This window comes from Cuculus canorus, chromosome W, assembly GCF_017976375.1.
Source record: "Cuculus canorus isolate bCucCan1 chromosome W, bCucCan1.pri, whole genome shotgun sequence".
NCBI lineage: Eukaryota > Metazoa > Chordata > Aves > Cuculiformes > Cuculidae > Cuculus > Cuculus canorus.
Genome location: NC_071440.1, coordinates 3763877 through 3779535, shown reverse-complemented (window position 1 = coordinate 3779535; position 15659 = coordinate 3763877). Strand labels below are relative to the sequence as shown.

General features: G+C 42.0%; 1 protein-coding gene across 1 annotated transcript; it reads right to left on the bottom strand.

Moving 5' to 3' along the window:
* Positions 1-1312: 1312 nt before the first annotated feature.
* LOC128850189 (disabled homolog 2-like) lies at positions 1313-13965 on the bottom strand. The gene is made up of 14 exons (XM_054053177.1): positions 13919-13965; positions 12494-12677; positions 11665-11763; positions 11225-11356; positions 9277-9362; positions 9091-9114; positions 8700-8748; positions 6400-6462; positions 4711-5348; positions 4038-4056; positions 3735-3888; positions 2634-3146; positions 2041-2132; positions 1313-1375 (listed from the first exon to the last, which is right to left on the bottom strand). The coding sequence occupies exons 1-14, from the start codon at positions 13963-13965 to the stop codon at positions 1313-1315; spliced, it is 2163 nt and encodes a 720-aa protein (XP_053909152.1).
* Between the last annotated feature and the right edge of the window lie 1694 nt (positions 13966-15659).

Here is a 15659-nt window from a genome sequence, read left to right as displayed (position 1 = left end):
ACAGTTAGTCCCTTTATTACACATTTATGTCAGAGTGCTACTTTTACCATTAGTTAAATGGACAAATACTGGATTCTCCCCCCCCTACAGTTTACATCTTTGTAGCTCATATGGTCCAGTGACCAACTAGGAGTAGTGTCCACTTAACTTTACAACTGGCTGCTGTTGTGATAACATGCAACTGACCTAGTTGTTTAAGGTGGAGTTTTAGCTACTAATTCAATTCCCTTATGTGAAGGCAGCATTTCTTCACCAGGTACATGCTGTCCTAAAATATAGGAACTGAGTGTGTTACAGAAAGAGGAACTGTGGTGACCATATTTATGAGACATACGACTTAATGTTGCTAAACTCTTCTGTGGAAGACTACAAAGAACTAAAGTAAAATTAACATCCACAAATTTGAATTTGGATCTTCAGCATGAGTCCAACTTCCCATTTGCTTTGCCCTGAATTATGAACTTCACAGCATGTTCTTTGAGGGTTCTTGTTTCAATCCACCTGGACATGTTTTAGATTACATACATCATGGAATGGCAGCAAGAGCAGCAGACAGCAAAATGAAACAAGTAGAAAAGTCATGTTGAGAGGAGGTCCATTTGTCCTTTTCTGGTTATGCCTAGCATGATGAAAAGGACTTAAGGTTTGGATGGCTATAAGTTATAGTTTTATCACTTAAACTAGCTTAGAGCCACTAAGAGAACAAAAACTGAAGCAATAAGTAGTAACACTTCTGTTAGAAGCTAGACAGTATTTCAGGGGAAGACTTAGAGATGTGGCAGGAGAATAGATTTGCTAACTTGACAGTTCATGTTCTCTAGTCAGTTGTAAAAAAGTTCGAGTTACATTAGTTTCTAGTGACAAAAGCCCTTATTCTGGTTTTACTGTAATTCACCCAGAGTAGAAACCTGCAATATTTAGGGGATTAAATTTCAGAAAGCTGTATAGGATGCTGTGTGCTAAAACTCTCCTAAAGAGATAGCTGAAAGATTTTAGTCAGGCCCTCTGAGTTTTTCAGTATGTTTACTTATTAACTTTCCTCAAGGAAGGGAAATCTAGATCTATTGTGGCCTTGAGATTTAAGTCCATGGAAGAATAAAATCTTTATTTCCAATAAAGTGAAGCCAGCTAAGTCTTAGTCAGAATGCAGCTATACAAGTCTGAATAGAGGTACTCTAGCAGAAGTGTTCTAAGGGACTGTTTGCCATACTTCAGAGGAGCATTAAAGTTCAGCCAGCTCTTTGCCAAAGGTTTTCCAAATAAATTTTAGAGAATGAAGTAAATTGCCTTATTAGTGGAACAATTACCTGATCTATGCAAATGGGTTGCCAAAAGGTTCACCAAAAGGACCACAAGGTGGTTTCTGAGATTCCTTCTAAGAAAGAGACATCACATGCTTGTTAGTGAATTCCCAGGTTTCATCAGATTTATTCTGCATGTTTGTATCAGATAATTCCTGTTCCAAACACCTTCTGGAAAGAAAATCCTGCAGAGTGCCTGCTAAATACACATTAACTGTACAGCTTTTACAAGAGAAAAGAGCTCTAAATCCATTTTAGCAGTTATCCTAGTCTGAGGCAAGGTATCTTTCAGAAAAGCCGAATGTCCATAATGGACACTCATTTGGACCTGAGCCAGTATAGTCATGATGAGATCTGTTTTAGCCAAATGCTAGATGTCTTAAGTCAGCATTCCAGAACTGATCCAGAGTTTCCACCAAGGACATCAAGTGCTGTGTTCCAAATGGAGTGATGTGGCAAAGCCACTTACTCCCCCAGGGAATACTGAACATGGGAACCTCACATTTATTCATCTAGAGAGCTGCACAGTCCACACTCAGTCTACTCTACAGAGGGGTAAGCACAGTCAATGTGGAAGACTTCTGCAGCTACATTATTTTACGGTCTTTTGTAGAAGCTCCCAATACAGAGCTAAAGAAATTCATGGTAGGACTTTTAGCTTGGGGAACTGGTTACAGACTCCCCAAGGGGGAGTGAGTGGTGGTGTTTGGGTTTTGTTTGTTTTTTTTTCACTACTTACAGATGATGCACTGAAGAGGTCTGTTTTAGCTTGACTTTCAAACAGGCCATCATCTGGCAGCACAGTTTTTCGGGAAACAGGCTTTAGTGGATCTAGGGAAAAGAGAAACATACTGCTATATCGCTAAAGAGCTTTAACGAATACTTGACTCTGTATAGCAACACAAAAGCTCGTCTAATTAGGTGCACAAGAACCACCGCAAAAGTTGCTTCAGTTTTACCTCCTGCTTGTCCCTCAGTACACTCAAGCTAGATGGGACATCTAACTAACACTGTGCAGATCCAGTTTACCTCAGTCTAGTCAAGTAGTATATGCACTAAGTATCAGCATTTGGCCACTGACATTGGTCAATTCTTTAACATTATTAGAGGAGATAGTCCTTCAACTCTGTTTCAGTAACCATTAAATCCATTTTTTAGTTCTATCAGAAAAGAAGAGCCATCAGTCATCCCACAGCCTGAGCAGCTTCCAAGCAGAAAAGTTTTCAGTCATTTTGGCAGACAGTACAGATCATGATGACATGGAAGTTAGCAAGCTATCTTGAGGAATGCCTACTTTAGTAGTAAAATAATTGCTGAAAGATCCAGAAGCACCTGAAAAGCTTTGCTGCTCTCCTCTCCTTGCTGGCACTGCAGGTGGCTTTGTCATCTGGAAGTCTTTGAACATTTCCTTGACATCCTTCATATCTCTATCACCAAGTGGATCCAGAGCAACAAAAGCATCCCACTCTCTCTTGGATAGCTCCTTCTGGAGTGCAGTTCTAGATGGTGGCTGAGGTGGGCTAGCTGTTGTTGACACAGAGGGCAGTACAGATGAGGTCTGAACAGGTAGTGTTGAAGATGAGAACACACTGCTCTGGAAGGGATTTACAGCACTGGATGGCTGTGCCCATGAAGTAGATGGAACTTGTGCTGGCTGTGCCCAGAGACCAGAGGTCTGAGAGGTTGCTGGACCAAAGGATGCAGACTGGCTCCAGCTTGACACTGCTTGAGTACCAAAGGCAAGTGGTTGAGTAAATCCTGTAGGCTGAACAGGAAAGATTGATGCAGTCAAAGTGAAGGCAGATGTCTGTGCACTCCATGGTGATGAAGTTACTGGCAAGCCACCTAGGGGGAGATTGTTGTTACACAGCACATTAGTGATCTGAAGACCTCAAGGAGGAGTGTATCCATTCCACCAAGGATGCTGGCAAAACATTTTTCATATGCTGTTTGCAAAAGACTGTCAATCAACAATTAAAATCAAGTCATTGGAGGGCGGGGGTTAACATTTTTTCCTTACTTGGCTCCATTTTGGTCCTGGAAGAACAGAATTGAGGTTGATAGATGTACGTTCCTATCCCTGTTCTATCACTTCTATGCTGGGACTATGTATTTACCATATAGTAATAATTTATACAGAAGTAACTAAGACTCTGCAGCAGTGCTACCCTGGCCTCCCAAGTTCTGTTTGGCATGTTTGAACCTTGTGTACCTGAAGCAGCAAGTTGCTGTCAAAGTTTAAGCAAAAAGCCTTGTTCCAGTTAAGGATGCAAGTTTAGGGCTCTATTCACAGAATTTAACATTTTAGGACAGACAGCACATGAATTAAAGGGCAGGGCACTGCACATGAAGTAGAGGACAACTAGAACCCATGTCAGTGTTGACAGATATCTTGGACTGGAGCAAGAGTTGAGCTTCACTTTGTGAACTAACCTAGACCAGCCAATGGAGGCGCTGTGGTAGGACTTGTTTTGAAGAGATCCAGTGGATTAGTTGGCACAGGTCCTGTCTGTGCCACTGAGGTCAAACTGAGGCTCTCTGCAGTTGGCACAAGCAAGTCTGAGCTAAATAAATCATTTGATGCAGTCTAGAAAGAAAAAAGCTGTTGTGAGACAGCATGGCAGAACACATACTAGCTTCATTGAGATCCACTAGTTCAGAGCTACAAGCTTTTATTTCAGCTACAGTAGAGAACTCTGATGTATCCTTTAGAGACCAAGTATAAGAGTTTCAAACCTCACCATTTTGTTCACACCTACTGAGATGCACGGCATTAAGTAAGCATAATATACAGTATTTGCAAGTCAACAGCAGATGAATAAGACTTAAAGTGACTGAATTATTTGCTAGCATAATGAGCTTCCCCCCTCCCCCCCCCAACATTCCTGCTCAGTTTGCAGTGATCTCTACAGTTGTGGCAAGGTCAGCAATTGAGTTTTGCATCATTTCAATGCAAGACAAGTGCAACTGACCCAGAGCTATCCTATGTCTAATCAGGCATGTCATTGAGATTGCTCTCAGTAGGCAGGTACTGCAAAACTACATAGGTTTCTGTAAGCTAGTATAAGTACCTCATTGTTATGAGACCACAGGATGATGGGCATACAACTATAACAGGTCTGACATTATATCAATATACATAGCAGTATACTTACCACATCTTCACAGAAGTATGGCAGCATTAAGGAAGCAAGCGTATAATTTAGTGATCATAGCTACTAGGAAGCATTCATGAATGTTAGAATGTACCATAGCTGCAGAGAGGTTAGAGTAAGCATGACATGTGAAAGGAGATGTACTGTGAGGCTGTTTAGCCAGTTATAAAATATGAAGAAAGAAAAGCTTCCTTCACCCATCTTCTTTAAGTAACAGCATGCATGTCACCATTAATTACTTGAACATTGTTCACCTTGACATTGTTCTCCTTCCTCTTCCTGGCTTGGTACTTTGTGGTGGTGGGCTAATTGTTATAGACTCATGTGACATGAGCTGGATATTGCTTTCAGAATCCAGCTTTACTCCATTCTGTAGAGATACTCCTCTGGAAGGACCTTCCACAAACAGGTTTGATGGGGCTTTAAGAAAGTCATTCTGTTCTCTCTCTGGTATCCCATTTGGAGTTTTTGCTGCAGGCAACTTACTCTCAAATGGCCACTGGCTTGTTAGTGATTCTTGTTTGCCATTTCTATTAGAAATTGGGTCAAATTGTTTACCAAAGCAGTCAACAGCAACATTTGAAGCACCATTACCCACTGGTGTCAAGGTACTTGGACTTTCCTCCTTCTGATCAGCAGATTTTAGAGAATCAAGTAAAGGCAGTGCAGGTTGGTCTGGCTGTTCAAAAGGATCATCACTGAAAGGGTCTGGATTAGGTGTAGGAAAGAAGCTGAGATGGGTAGAGAAAGAACTCTCAGGCAAGAAGGGTGGCTGTGGCTTTGGTTGTGGAAGAGAGGTTGTGATGCCGTTCAAGAAGAGATCCTCTATTACAAAAGTCTGTTTGGTCTCAGTTTCAGAGTTTAGATCCACTAATAGAATCTCTTTAGCTTCCTATTTGTTCAGAAAGAAAAAAAAAGTTAGGTTTATGTATTACTTGCTGCATAGTACACAAGCCTGTGTACTATAAAAATAGATGCAAAAGGAGTGATCCTGGTATCCAACATATCATACTATTAAGTATTCAGTGTCACAATGAAGTTACACTAAAGCTTCATCTTCTAAACCATTAATGGCAAGCACCACAAGCTGTGGCCAAGTCACAGTTATTTGGTGTCAGAAGCTCAATGTTAAAATCACTTGTTTTAAGATCCCTTAGTTAAATATCAGATGCTTGTTCTACAGCCTAGAGACTGAAGAGTCATTAAGCACTAATTGTACCTAAACTTTCACTTGAGTCAAGAAGCCCTGGTTGAATTCTAGTCCTTTGTTTTGACAAGTTGTGAAATCACACTGCTTTAGTGACTTCAAGTTGCAGTTTCAGCTTTGGAATAAGATTAGAGAGCCATCTCTCCACCAAGCTGGCAGTAGAAGGGTGAGAGTTGGTCACTAGCTGGACTGACACATATTGCAGCACCAATGGTATCATGGATGATGGTGGTTTATAGTAGGATTTTTGGAGTCACACTGAGCTATGACAAGCTAAATGCATACTTTTGTGGAGTTAGGCCACATCTTGAACTAGGGCCACTCATCTAGAATGGTCACTCAGGCACTAAAGTATTTGCTTGCCCATAAAATGATCTTCAGCTTTAAGGGTCTTTAGTTCAGTTTTTGTGATAGCTCTCATGACAGCAGAGGCATGTACTGCTAGTACATATTTCTAAAGGCATCTAACAACACAAGATTATCTCTGTCATGCAGTGTCAAGTGACCTCCAATGGATAGCGATGACATTAGCTACTCTAGTTATTAAGTAGATACTATTATAGTCCTAAGACACTTGTACACTGATGATAGTTAAACAGATGTCTCAGTGAAAGCAGAAACTGGAATTAGCAAAGTAAAAAACCCAAAACCCAAAAAAACCCCACAAAGATCTATTACTAGGAGAAAGTTTGCTCTCAAAGTAAGAACTAAGACAGCTAAGCTAGATTCTACTTACTGTGGGACTGCTCACATCAGGAGGTGTTGACATATCCCCAAACAAGCCCATCTGGTCAACTCCCTTGAGATCAGAAATATTGAAAGAATCAGTATCTGTTATAGTTCTTCAAAGAGCAAGAATCAAGCATTACACAGATCTATTGCAAACACATAGAGTCATAGAATGAATCATAGAATCATAGAACAGTTTATGTTGGAAGGGACCTTAAAGTTCATCCAGTTCCAACCCCCCTGCCATGGGCAGGGACATGATCCACTAGATCAGGCTGCCCAAGGCCCCATCCAACCTGGCCTTGAACACCTCCAGGGGGGGATGGGGAATCCACAACTTCTCTGGGCAACCTGTGCCAGTATCTCACCACCCCCATTGTGAAGAATTTCTTTCTAATGTCTAGTCTAAACCTTCCCCACTCCAATTTAAAGCCATTCCCCCTTGTCCTATCATTCCATGCCTTTGTAAAATGTACCTCTCCAGCATTCTTGTAGGCCCCCTTCAGATACTGGAGGGTCACTATAAGATCTCCTCTGAGCCTTCTCTTCTCCAGGCTGAACACCTTCAACTCTCTCAGCCTGTCCTCGTATGGGAGGTGTTCCAGCCCTCCGATCACCTTTGTAGCCCTCCTCTGGACACGTTCCAACAGCTCCATATCCTTCTTATGTTGAGGATTCCAGAACTGGACACAATACGCCAGGTGGAGTCTCACAAGAGAGGACTAGAGGGGAAGAATCCCCTCCCTCGACCTGCTGGACACACTTCTTTTGATGCAGCCCAGGGTACAATTGTCCTTCAGGGCTGCGAGTGCACATTGCTGGCTCATGTTGACCTTCTCATCAATCAGCACCCCCAAGTCCTTCTCTGCAGGGCTGCTCTCAATCACATCATCCCCCATCCTATATTGAAACTGCAGATTGCCCCGACCCAGGTGTAGGACCTTGCATTTGGCCTTGTTAAATCTCATGAGGTTCACACAGGCCCACTTCACCAGCTTGTCCAGGTCCCTCTGGATGACATCCTGTCCTTCCACTGTGGCAACTGCATCACTCAGCTTGGTGTCATCTGCAAACTTGCTGAGGGTGCACGCAATCTCGCTGTCTATGTCATTGATGAAGATATTAAACACCACTGGTCCCAGTACGGACCCCTGAGGGACAACACTGGTCATGGATCTCCATCTGGATATCAAGCTGTTGACCACTGCTCTCTGAATACGACCATCCAACTAATTCCTGATCCACTGAACAGTCCAACCATCAAATCCATCTCTCTCCAATTTAGAGAGAAGGATGTTGTGGTGGACAATGTCAAAGGCTTTACAGAAGTCCAGATAGATCACGTCTGTAGGTTTTCCTGTGTCCACTGCTGTGGTTACCCCATCATAGAAAGCCACTAGATTGGCCAGGCAGGACTTGCACTTGCTGAAGCTATATTGGCTGTCTTGAATCATCTCCCTGTCCTCCATGTGCTTTAGCATAGCTTCTAGGAGGATCTGTTCCATGATCTCCCAGGCACAGAGGTGAGGCTGACAGGGCGGTAGTTCCCAGGGTCATCTTTTCCACACTTTTTAAAAATGGGCACAATGTTGCCACTCTTCCAGTCACCAGGGACTTCTCACGATTGCCATGACTTTTCCAATATCATGGAGAGTGGCTTGGCAACCACATCTGCCAATTCCCTCAGGACTCTGGGATGCATCTCATCAGGTCCCATAGACTTATATATGTTCAGGTTCTTCAGGTGGTCATGAACCTGATCCTCCCCTATAGTGGGAGGGGCTTTACCCCCCTGGTCCCCATCTTGTTGTCCATTGACCCAGGAGGGGTGAAGAGAGTGGCTATCACTGAAGAGTGAGGCAAAAACGTTGTTGAGTCCCTCAGTCTTCTCCTTGTCTGTTGATACAAGGCCCCTATTTGCGTTCATCAGTCAGGGTAAGCTTTCTTTGACTTTTCTTTGACGTTCTCCTTAACCTTCCTTTTCTGGCTGACATACTTGTAGAGGCTTTTCTTGTTAGTCTTGCCAAGTTCAGCTCCAGCTGCGCCTTGTTCTTCCTGACCCTACCCCTACACAACTGGGCAGCGTCCCTATTCTCTTCCCAGGTTCCCTGTCCCTGCTTGCACTGCCTGTGCAGTTCCTTCTTGCTTTTGAGTTTGACCAGCAGGTCTCAACTCAGCCACGCTGGTCTCTTCCCTTCCCTGCCTGATTTCCTACATCTGGGGACTGAGTACTTCCCACACAATGAGGGGACAGTCACTTATTAACTCCTTAATGACATCAGAATAAAGCTCTAAAGTTCAACTTACCAGTTTCAGTTTGTCATCTTGATCAGCAGGTAGCACTTCACTATCATTTAGTAATGGATAGACAACAGTGCCAGTGATTATTGGAATATCAAAACTTGCCTTAAGCAAGGGACTTTCAGGCTTGAAAAAGTAAGTAATGGAAAGAGGAAGCATGAGGGCGATCACTATTTAATATTAGTTCTGGAGACTCCTTTTACTCCCATTTCCAATGTAATTCAGCATCTGATGTTTCCTCCATAATGCTAGCAGAAGGTCAAAGCTAGCTGTATCACAGCATCATATCTAATCTAGTGGCGTCAAGTTGCAGTGACTTACCTCAGTCTTACTTGCTTATATGACTCTAAAGAGAGGTCTTTTAGTACCTAAATATCGTGTAGAATATGCAAAGCCTCTTGTTTTGGAGAGCTTATCAGATCTAGGAGTTAATCAAACTGCTGGTACGACTACCAACCAATAGCCTCAAACGATCCTGGCTCTAGACAGACCTCAGTGTCAAGTCTCACAAGACCCCAAAACAAAGCCAAAGCTGAAACAAGCTTTATTTCTATGCAGACTAATGCAGTTTCTATAATTTTACTTGCCTTTTTTTTTGTCTTCCTCCTCCTTCTTCATATTATATATTAGCTGGAAGAGGTCCTTAAGATCAATAACTAGAGGCTCAGCCTGAAAGAGAATGTAGATTTTAGGCCATGTACTACTTCACAGCTTGCTTCAGTAGAAATCCAGGGAGCAGCAAGCCAAACTTTCCTAATTGGTGCAACAGTTAAGGCTGAGATAACAGGAAAAGGAAGAGTTTAAAATGACTGTCTAATCTCTGCATAAGAGAGCTTATGCAGAATCCAAGGGTAATGGGGCACAACCCCGTTTTTGCTAAAAGCATGTAGCACAAGATTTCATAAATACATGGCAAGTCCTAATCATATTTCCTCAAAAGTGCAAAGGGTATCCAAACCCTCTGATAGTCTCATGAGAAAAACAGTTTGCATCCCTCTGTTTTCTATCAACTCTAACACAGTACCTGAAGAAAGCTTCTATAGCTAGTACTACATTTTAAACACTATGCAAGTAGTAAATCGGTGATGCAAGCATAAGATTATCATTATCTAAAATGTGTGGAGCAGATACCAGCTTTAGTGAATTAGAAAGGCACTGCATTCCCTGCACACCCATTAACAAGAATGTTTTGAGTAGTTGCTGAGTTGGTGGCAGGTTCAGCTACATTGATTTGGATCTTTTGCTTGAGGCACATAGCATCTGTGTCAGTATCGAAGAGCAGAACAAGTCCTCCCATTCAGGCACTACTTTTAGCTCAAGCAGAGAATCTATTGAACAGCTCTCAATGTTTACATGTGAGCATCATCCTCTCCTAATCAAGGAGTTTAGACATGCAAATGCAGGAAGAGACATTTCAAGAGTTATGGCCTTTGACAAACAGTACAGCTGCAGCAGTCCAGAGCTGCAGAAGTCCTTACTTATCAGCTAGACAAGTTTGTGTTCTAAACAACTAGCAGCAAGCTTTCTACAGCTTAGCTAAGCTTATAGGCTGGAAAGCAGCATCCTATGGTGAAAAGCTCAGAGAATAGACTCCACTCCAGAGCACACACAGAAGGCTTTTGTACTTTACAATTCCAGTGAAGTCAGTATAACACAGGCTCTGATAAACTAATAAAACAAGCTTAGGACAGTATTACAGCTATTACTAAAGTAATAACATGCTCCAGCAAGGAATCCTACACAGTCTCACCTGTAGTGGGTCTGAAGCTGCCAATTTGTCCAGGAGGGCAGGCATGGATGTGTATGAGGATATTACAAGCTTTGAAGCCTTGGCTCTTCAAGTAATTTTAATGATTATTATAAAGACATTATAATGACAAGCTAATAAATGATAAATACTCAACTTAAGTTCATGTAATTTAGGAAGCTGCATAATACTCAGCAGTAATTCCAAGTACTTGTTTCCAGTACTGCTTATTCACAGCTTCTCTTCATAGAGACAGACTCTGCATATGGGTTTCCCCCATGCAGAAAACCTGTAACAGAAAAATTAGAATTCTTCCCAGAAGTAACTCTAGGAGGACCAGACCTGCCATTCATTGGCCCCAGAAACTCTGTTGCACAAGTCAAAGCATCGTGAGAACTAGATTAGTGCAGTTCTAACTTCTGACTCAAGAATTAGCATTCTCACTGAAAGCAACAGGCCATTGTACAGCAAAGCCCATGATAATGAATTCATTCATCTCACTAATGACTTCTGTGGTACATGGACATGTTAAGAAAGATTAATCACAGTAAGCAAGGCTACTTGAGTGTTTTTATTCTGGACTATAGAGAAGCTGAACAAAATAAAAGCCACTTGTGATACAGTCAATTCCTACTACCCTTCTCTAGGAGGAGAACCAATCCATCTGTGCTGATGTTCTCCTACACCTCATAGGGCTAGTAGCAAAACACTACACCCTTATCAGATATTGTGTTTACACAATAGCATTACTCATAGCAAGTGAAAAAAGGCCTCTGATCCATACCTGTTGTGCTGTTTTTATTGCAAAAAATTGGTGTTGGCCTTCTCCTCCACAAATATATCCAAAAGCACGATTATCTGTTACATCCCGAGCAATAAAGGAGACTCTGTTTACTGGATGCTCATGCTCTATGACCTAGAATGGGGAGAGGGAATATTAGTTTAAATTGCAAGAAACGTAATAGCTGCTCTTCTCTATAGTTAGAATTAAGATTGTTAGAAGGCTCCAGTTCAAGACTCGGATTTATCAGGCTTTGACTAGCCACAATAGGATGTAGCTATTTTTCTGGCAGGAGGCGTCAGCTTTACAACCCATTCCACAAGACAATTCTTATATACAGAAGGAAGGCATGATGTTATTAATGAATCTAGTTCAGATTGGCCTAACTTCCAAGTGTCTTGCTTGCTTCAAGAATCACATTAAGAGAATGAGTCATATCTTACCCCCATTTTCTCATCTATTATCTTGATACCAGAGAAGGAAATGTTCACCCAGATCTTCTGTTTGTGTTGACCTTGGGAGCGTGCTGCCATTGCCATTCCCTGAATAGGATGAATATCAAAGTATTGATGAGACTTCTGTTAGATCGAGCTTTAACTTGTTTCCTTACATTTCTCATGAGCCCATGGCTGTGACTGTATTAGTGCTAAACTAGTTATTCCTGTGCAACTGTACAATTAGAGCAGCATTCTTCTTGGAACATGTGCCTGACTAGGTTAGAAGTGATAACTCAGAACTAGACTGTATTTCTCCTGTAAATGTTTAGGAGCTTTAAAACTTCCTATCTTAGTTCACAAAACTGCTGCAATAGCAGCATCCTTACTAGCTTTCATGGTCTGATTGAAGCTATGCGAGAGTTCTGCCCTCCAGAAGTAATCATCTTTGCTGCTGCAGGGTCTCTTCTTTGGCTTATCTACATCTCTTGTTGTCACCATTGCCATAGGATGCCAACTTGTGCTTTGAGTTCTTATGTTAAATTGCACAGTTACCCACTCCCTGCCCAAAACCCAAGCTCACTATTTGTGATCAAGTTCATGCTATTAGCATCCATACTGAATGCCAACAAGAGATCTAAAGGAGTATTCTTAAACTGTTAGAGAAACACTGTCCTATGAGCAAAGGGTTACAGCTTTAGAAGTAATGTCCATCTAGGATGGTGCTGTTATTATGCTACCATTAAGCTGTATTTTAAGTTATGCCATAGTGACCATTTGAACAGCTTTCTGAGGGCTACCCAGATGATGTTCCTTACGTGCCAATTCAAGCTTTTACCTTCAGCTTCATCATTGAATCCTGACTCATTTTGTCACCTCTTGCCTCTGGGACATCATCAATGCCAATGAGTTTAGCTTTGTATCTTGCACCATCACCTTTGAATCTGGTCAACAGAAATTCATCTGTCTTTTCTGGCCCTGGAGACAGAGAAAGGTTTGTGGGTTTTTTTTGGGGTGTTGTGGTGTCATGGGGGGGGTGTGTATTTGTTTGTTTATTTGTTTTTTAAAGAGAGAAATGTTGTGGCTGAGAGCTTTTTTCATATTAAAAAAATACATCATATTAGTACATATTAAAACTGTCCCTTGAGTATAACTGAGTATCCCTCGGTTCTTCCAGTAGTGCATGCACTGCAAGACAGTTACTCCTTTAAAGTTACAGTGTTCTTATAGAATCTGGCCTCAGTTCAGAGAGTGGAACCCAATGCTTAATATTTGGGGACTTGAGGAACAATCATTTGCCACATAAGACTAAAATATTTATAGGTAATGCCAAAAAGATTTAAGTGCTAAGCAACAACATCAAGCAAAGTGGGACTTCCCACAGCCATATAGGATGTTCAGTAAGCCTTTCAGATGTTAGCCTCTAGTTCTGGCATAATCAGATATCTTCTTGGCATGCAAGAATCACCTAGTCCCTGTGCTAGACCTTTCTATCAGCACTATCATTTCTACAATTCCTGGTACCCCCATTCCTTTAATCACTTTGTATTTTAGCTAGATTTGCTATTTCCAGTGTTCCCACTACTTCTCAGAACTGCTTGGTTTTCTTCTTTGCATGCTTAACATACTCAGGGTGTGTGCCTAGGTATGTACCTCTTTTTGAAGTAATTACATTCACATAGAATCATAGAATCACCAGGTTGGAAAGGACCCACTGGATCATTGAGTCCAGCCATTCCTAACGCTCCCTAAACCATGCCCCTAAGCACTTCATCAACTCGTTCCTTAAACACCTTCAGGGAAGGTGACTCGACCACCTCCCTGGGCAATCTGTTCCAGTGCCCGATGACTCTTTCCGATGACTCTTTCCGTGAAGAATTTTTTTCTGATATCCAGCCTGAACCTCCCCTGGCGGAGCTTCAGGCCATTCCCCCTTGTCCTGTCCTCTGTCACTTTGGAGAAGAGGCCAGCTCCCTCCTCTCCACAACCTCCTTTCAGGTAGTTCTAAAGAGTAATAAGGTCTCCCCTCAGCCTCCTCTTCTCCAGGCTAAATGACCTAATCTATGAAAAAATCCATTATCTGATTTACAACAATTCTCATTAAATGAGTTTTCTAGCTTCTCTGGACTAGAATTTGTATGTGTCCATCATGTCATTCCCTCTCTAGAGGGAGGGGAGGAAGATAGTTCAGGTTCAGACTGACAACTATCAGGATGGTCCCGAGTCTGGTCACCTCCTCAGTAGGCTTTTCATTTCTCTCCATTGCTCAGGCTGGCTGTTGATAGTAGTAGTTTCAGCTTCAGTAGACATGATGAGATGGTGGTCAGCTATGCTTGCTGTAGTTTTTAAAAGTCCAAATAACAATCAGTATGCAGGCATAATATTTTACCTTGAAGAATAAATATTCTCGTTAGACCTGTTAGTCCATTTTTTTTTTCTGCTGAACACTGAAGCCCACTAATGCCTGAAGACATGCTCTCTAGGAGCTGAGCTTTAGGACATTCTGCCCAGATCCATGCTGGAAAAAACCACAACAACCTCAAGGCACCGAGTCCTGCCTGTATATGTTCCTGCTTCCCCAGTTTAGTTGGCAGAGCTATACCCAGCTCTGATGTTATACAGCCACAGTAAGTATCTGACTGAAGTAAAGTTAAGAGGCAATAACACAAATAATCTAGGAAGGAGCAAATATACACCAGCAAGACCTCACTTTGGTAACTGTAAAGTGATAGAACTCCAGATGGAGAGTTGTCATCTTTACACTCTAGTCATCCCTCCATTATTGCATCGTCCTCCATCCCACAGAGGTAAGACCACCTATTTGCATAGACCCAGACAGCCACAAAACCCCAAGGTGGAAAAAATTGGTGTAATGGGTTGACTGGCTGGATGCCAGGTGCCCACCAAGCCACTACTACTCCCCCTCCTCAACTGGACAGGGGGAAAAAAATATGACTACATGCTCATGGGTCAAGATAAGGACAGGGAGAGATCACTCAGCAATTACCATCACAGGCAAAAAAGACTTGACTCAGGGATATTAATTTCATTTATTTGCCAATCAAATCAGAGTAGGGTAATGAAAAACAAAATAAAATCTTAAAACATCTTCCACCCACCCCTCCTTTCTTCTTGCACTCAACTTCACTCCCCATTTCTCTACCTCCTCCTCCCCAGCAGCACAGAGGGACAGGTAATGGGATACACACAAGTCTGAGCTTCTCCATAGTAAGGCAAGGGTATTTGCAAGGGTTCAGCCATTCTCAGCATTAACAATTCATTTTGAAAAGATTAATGACTGGTTTCTAGTCAGTTTACTCTCCTATCTGAGGTGTGGCACAGCTCATGTCACTTGGTGAGAGCTCACAGTACATGACAGTTATTTAACTGGAACTTGGTATCTTTGAGAATCATATCTCCGGAGCAAGAGAATTAGCTGCTAAACTACAAATGCAAGGATAAAGGATACCTTAATACAAGTTCATATCTTAAATAGCTACTTCTTGACATCTTAATTAAGCTACTAGACTAGCACAAAGTCCCCTCAGGCTTTGCTTTAAAATTTCACTGGGACAGGAAGTAATGTTACATAGCAGTAATCTAGTCTGCTTGAGATACAAGAGTCTCAGCCACAACTAAATTTGGATTCTATGATTTAGACCAAAGCTGTGCTACAGTGCAAGGTATTTTTCACACTTAAGTTTGGCTTTTCTTAATGGAAAGTGCTGGTGTGGTCTACACACAAGTAACTAAAGTGAAGTTAAAATCTTCTATTTGTAGTTCTTGCTTTTGCTTGGAAGCTTCCTCTTGCAGTACTCAGTCCCTTAGTCAGACTGCAGGAGTAAAGCAATAAGAGACTAGAACTGTTCTATTGCATTTGAATTCTGAGTTCATCTGAAAAAAAGCCAGCCAGTAGCATGGCAGGGTTAGAGATGCATGCGCTCTCATGCAGGGACAATCATGTCTTCAGTTATACTGGCATAATGAAGAACAAGATCATTCCC

What these genes read in the sequence shown, in the direction of transcription:
- LOC128850189 (XM_054053177.1), bottom strand. Translation starts at nt 13,965, where the DNA reads ATGTCTACTGAAGCTGAAACTACTACTATCAACAGCCAGCCTGAGCA. An exon ending in AAGATGACAAACTGAAACTG is followed by an intron (nt 6,463 to 8,699) that starts GTAAGTTGAACT and finishes TCTGATCTCAAG; the next exon opens with GGAGTTGACCAGATGGGCTT. An exon ending in ACCTCTTCAGTGCATCATCT is followed by an intron (nt 1,376 to 2,040) that starts GTAAGTAGTGAA and finishes TCTCTTTCTTAG; the next exon opens with AAGGAATCTCAGAAACCACC.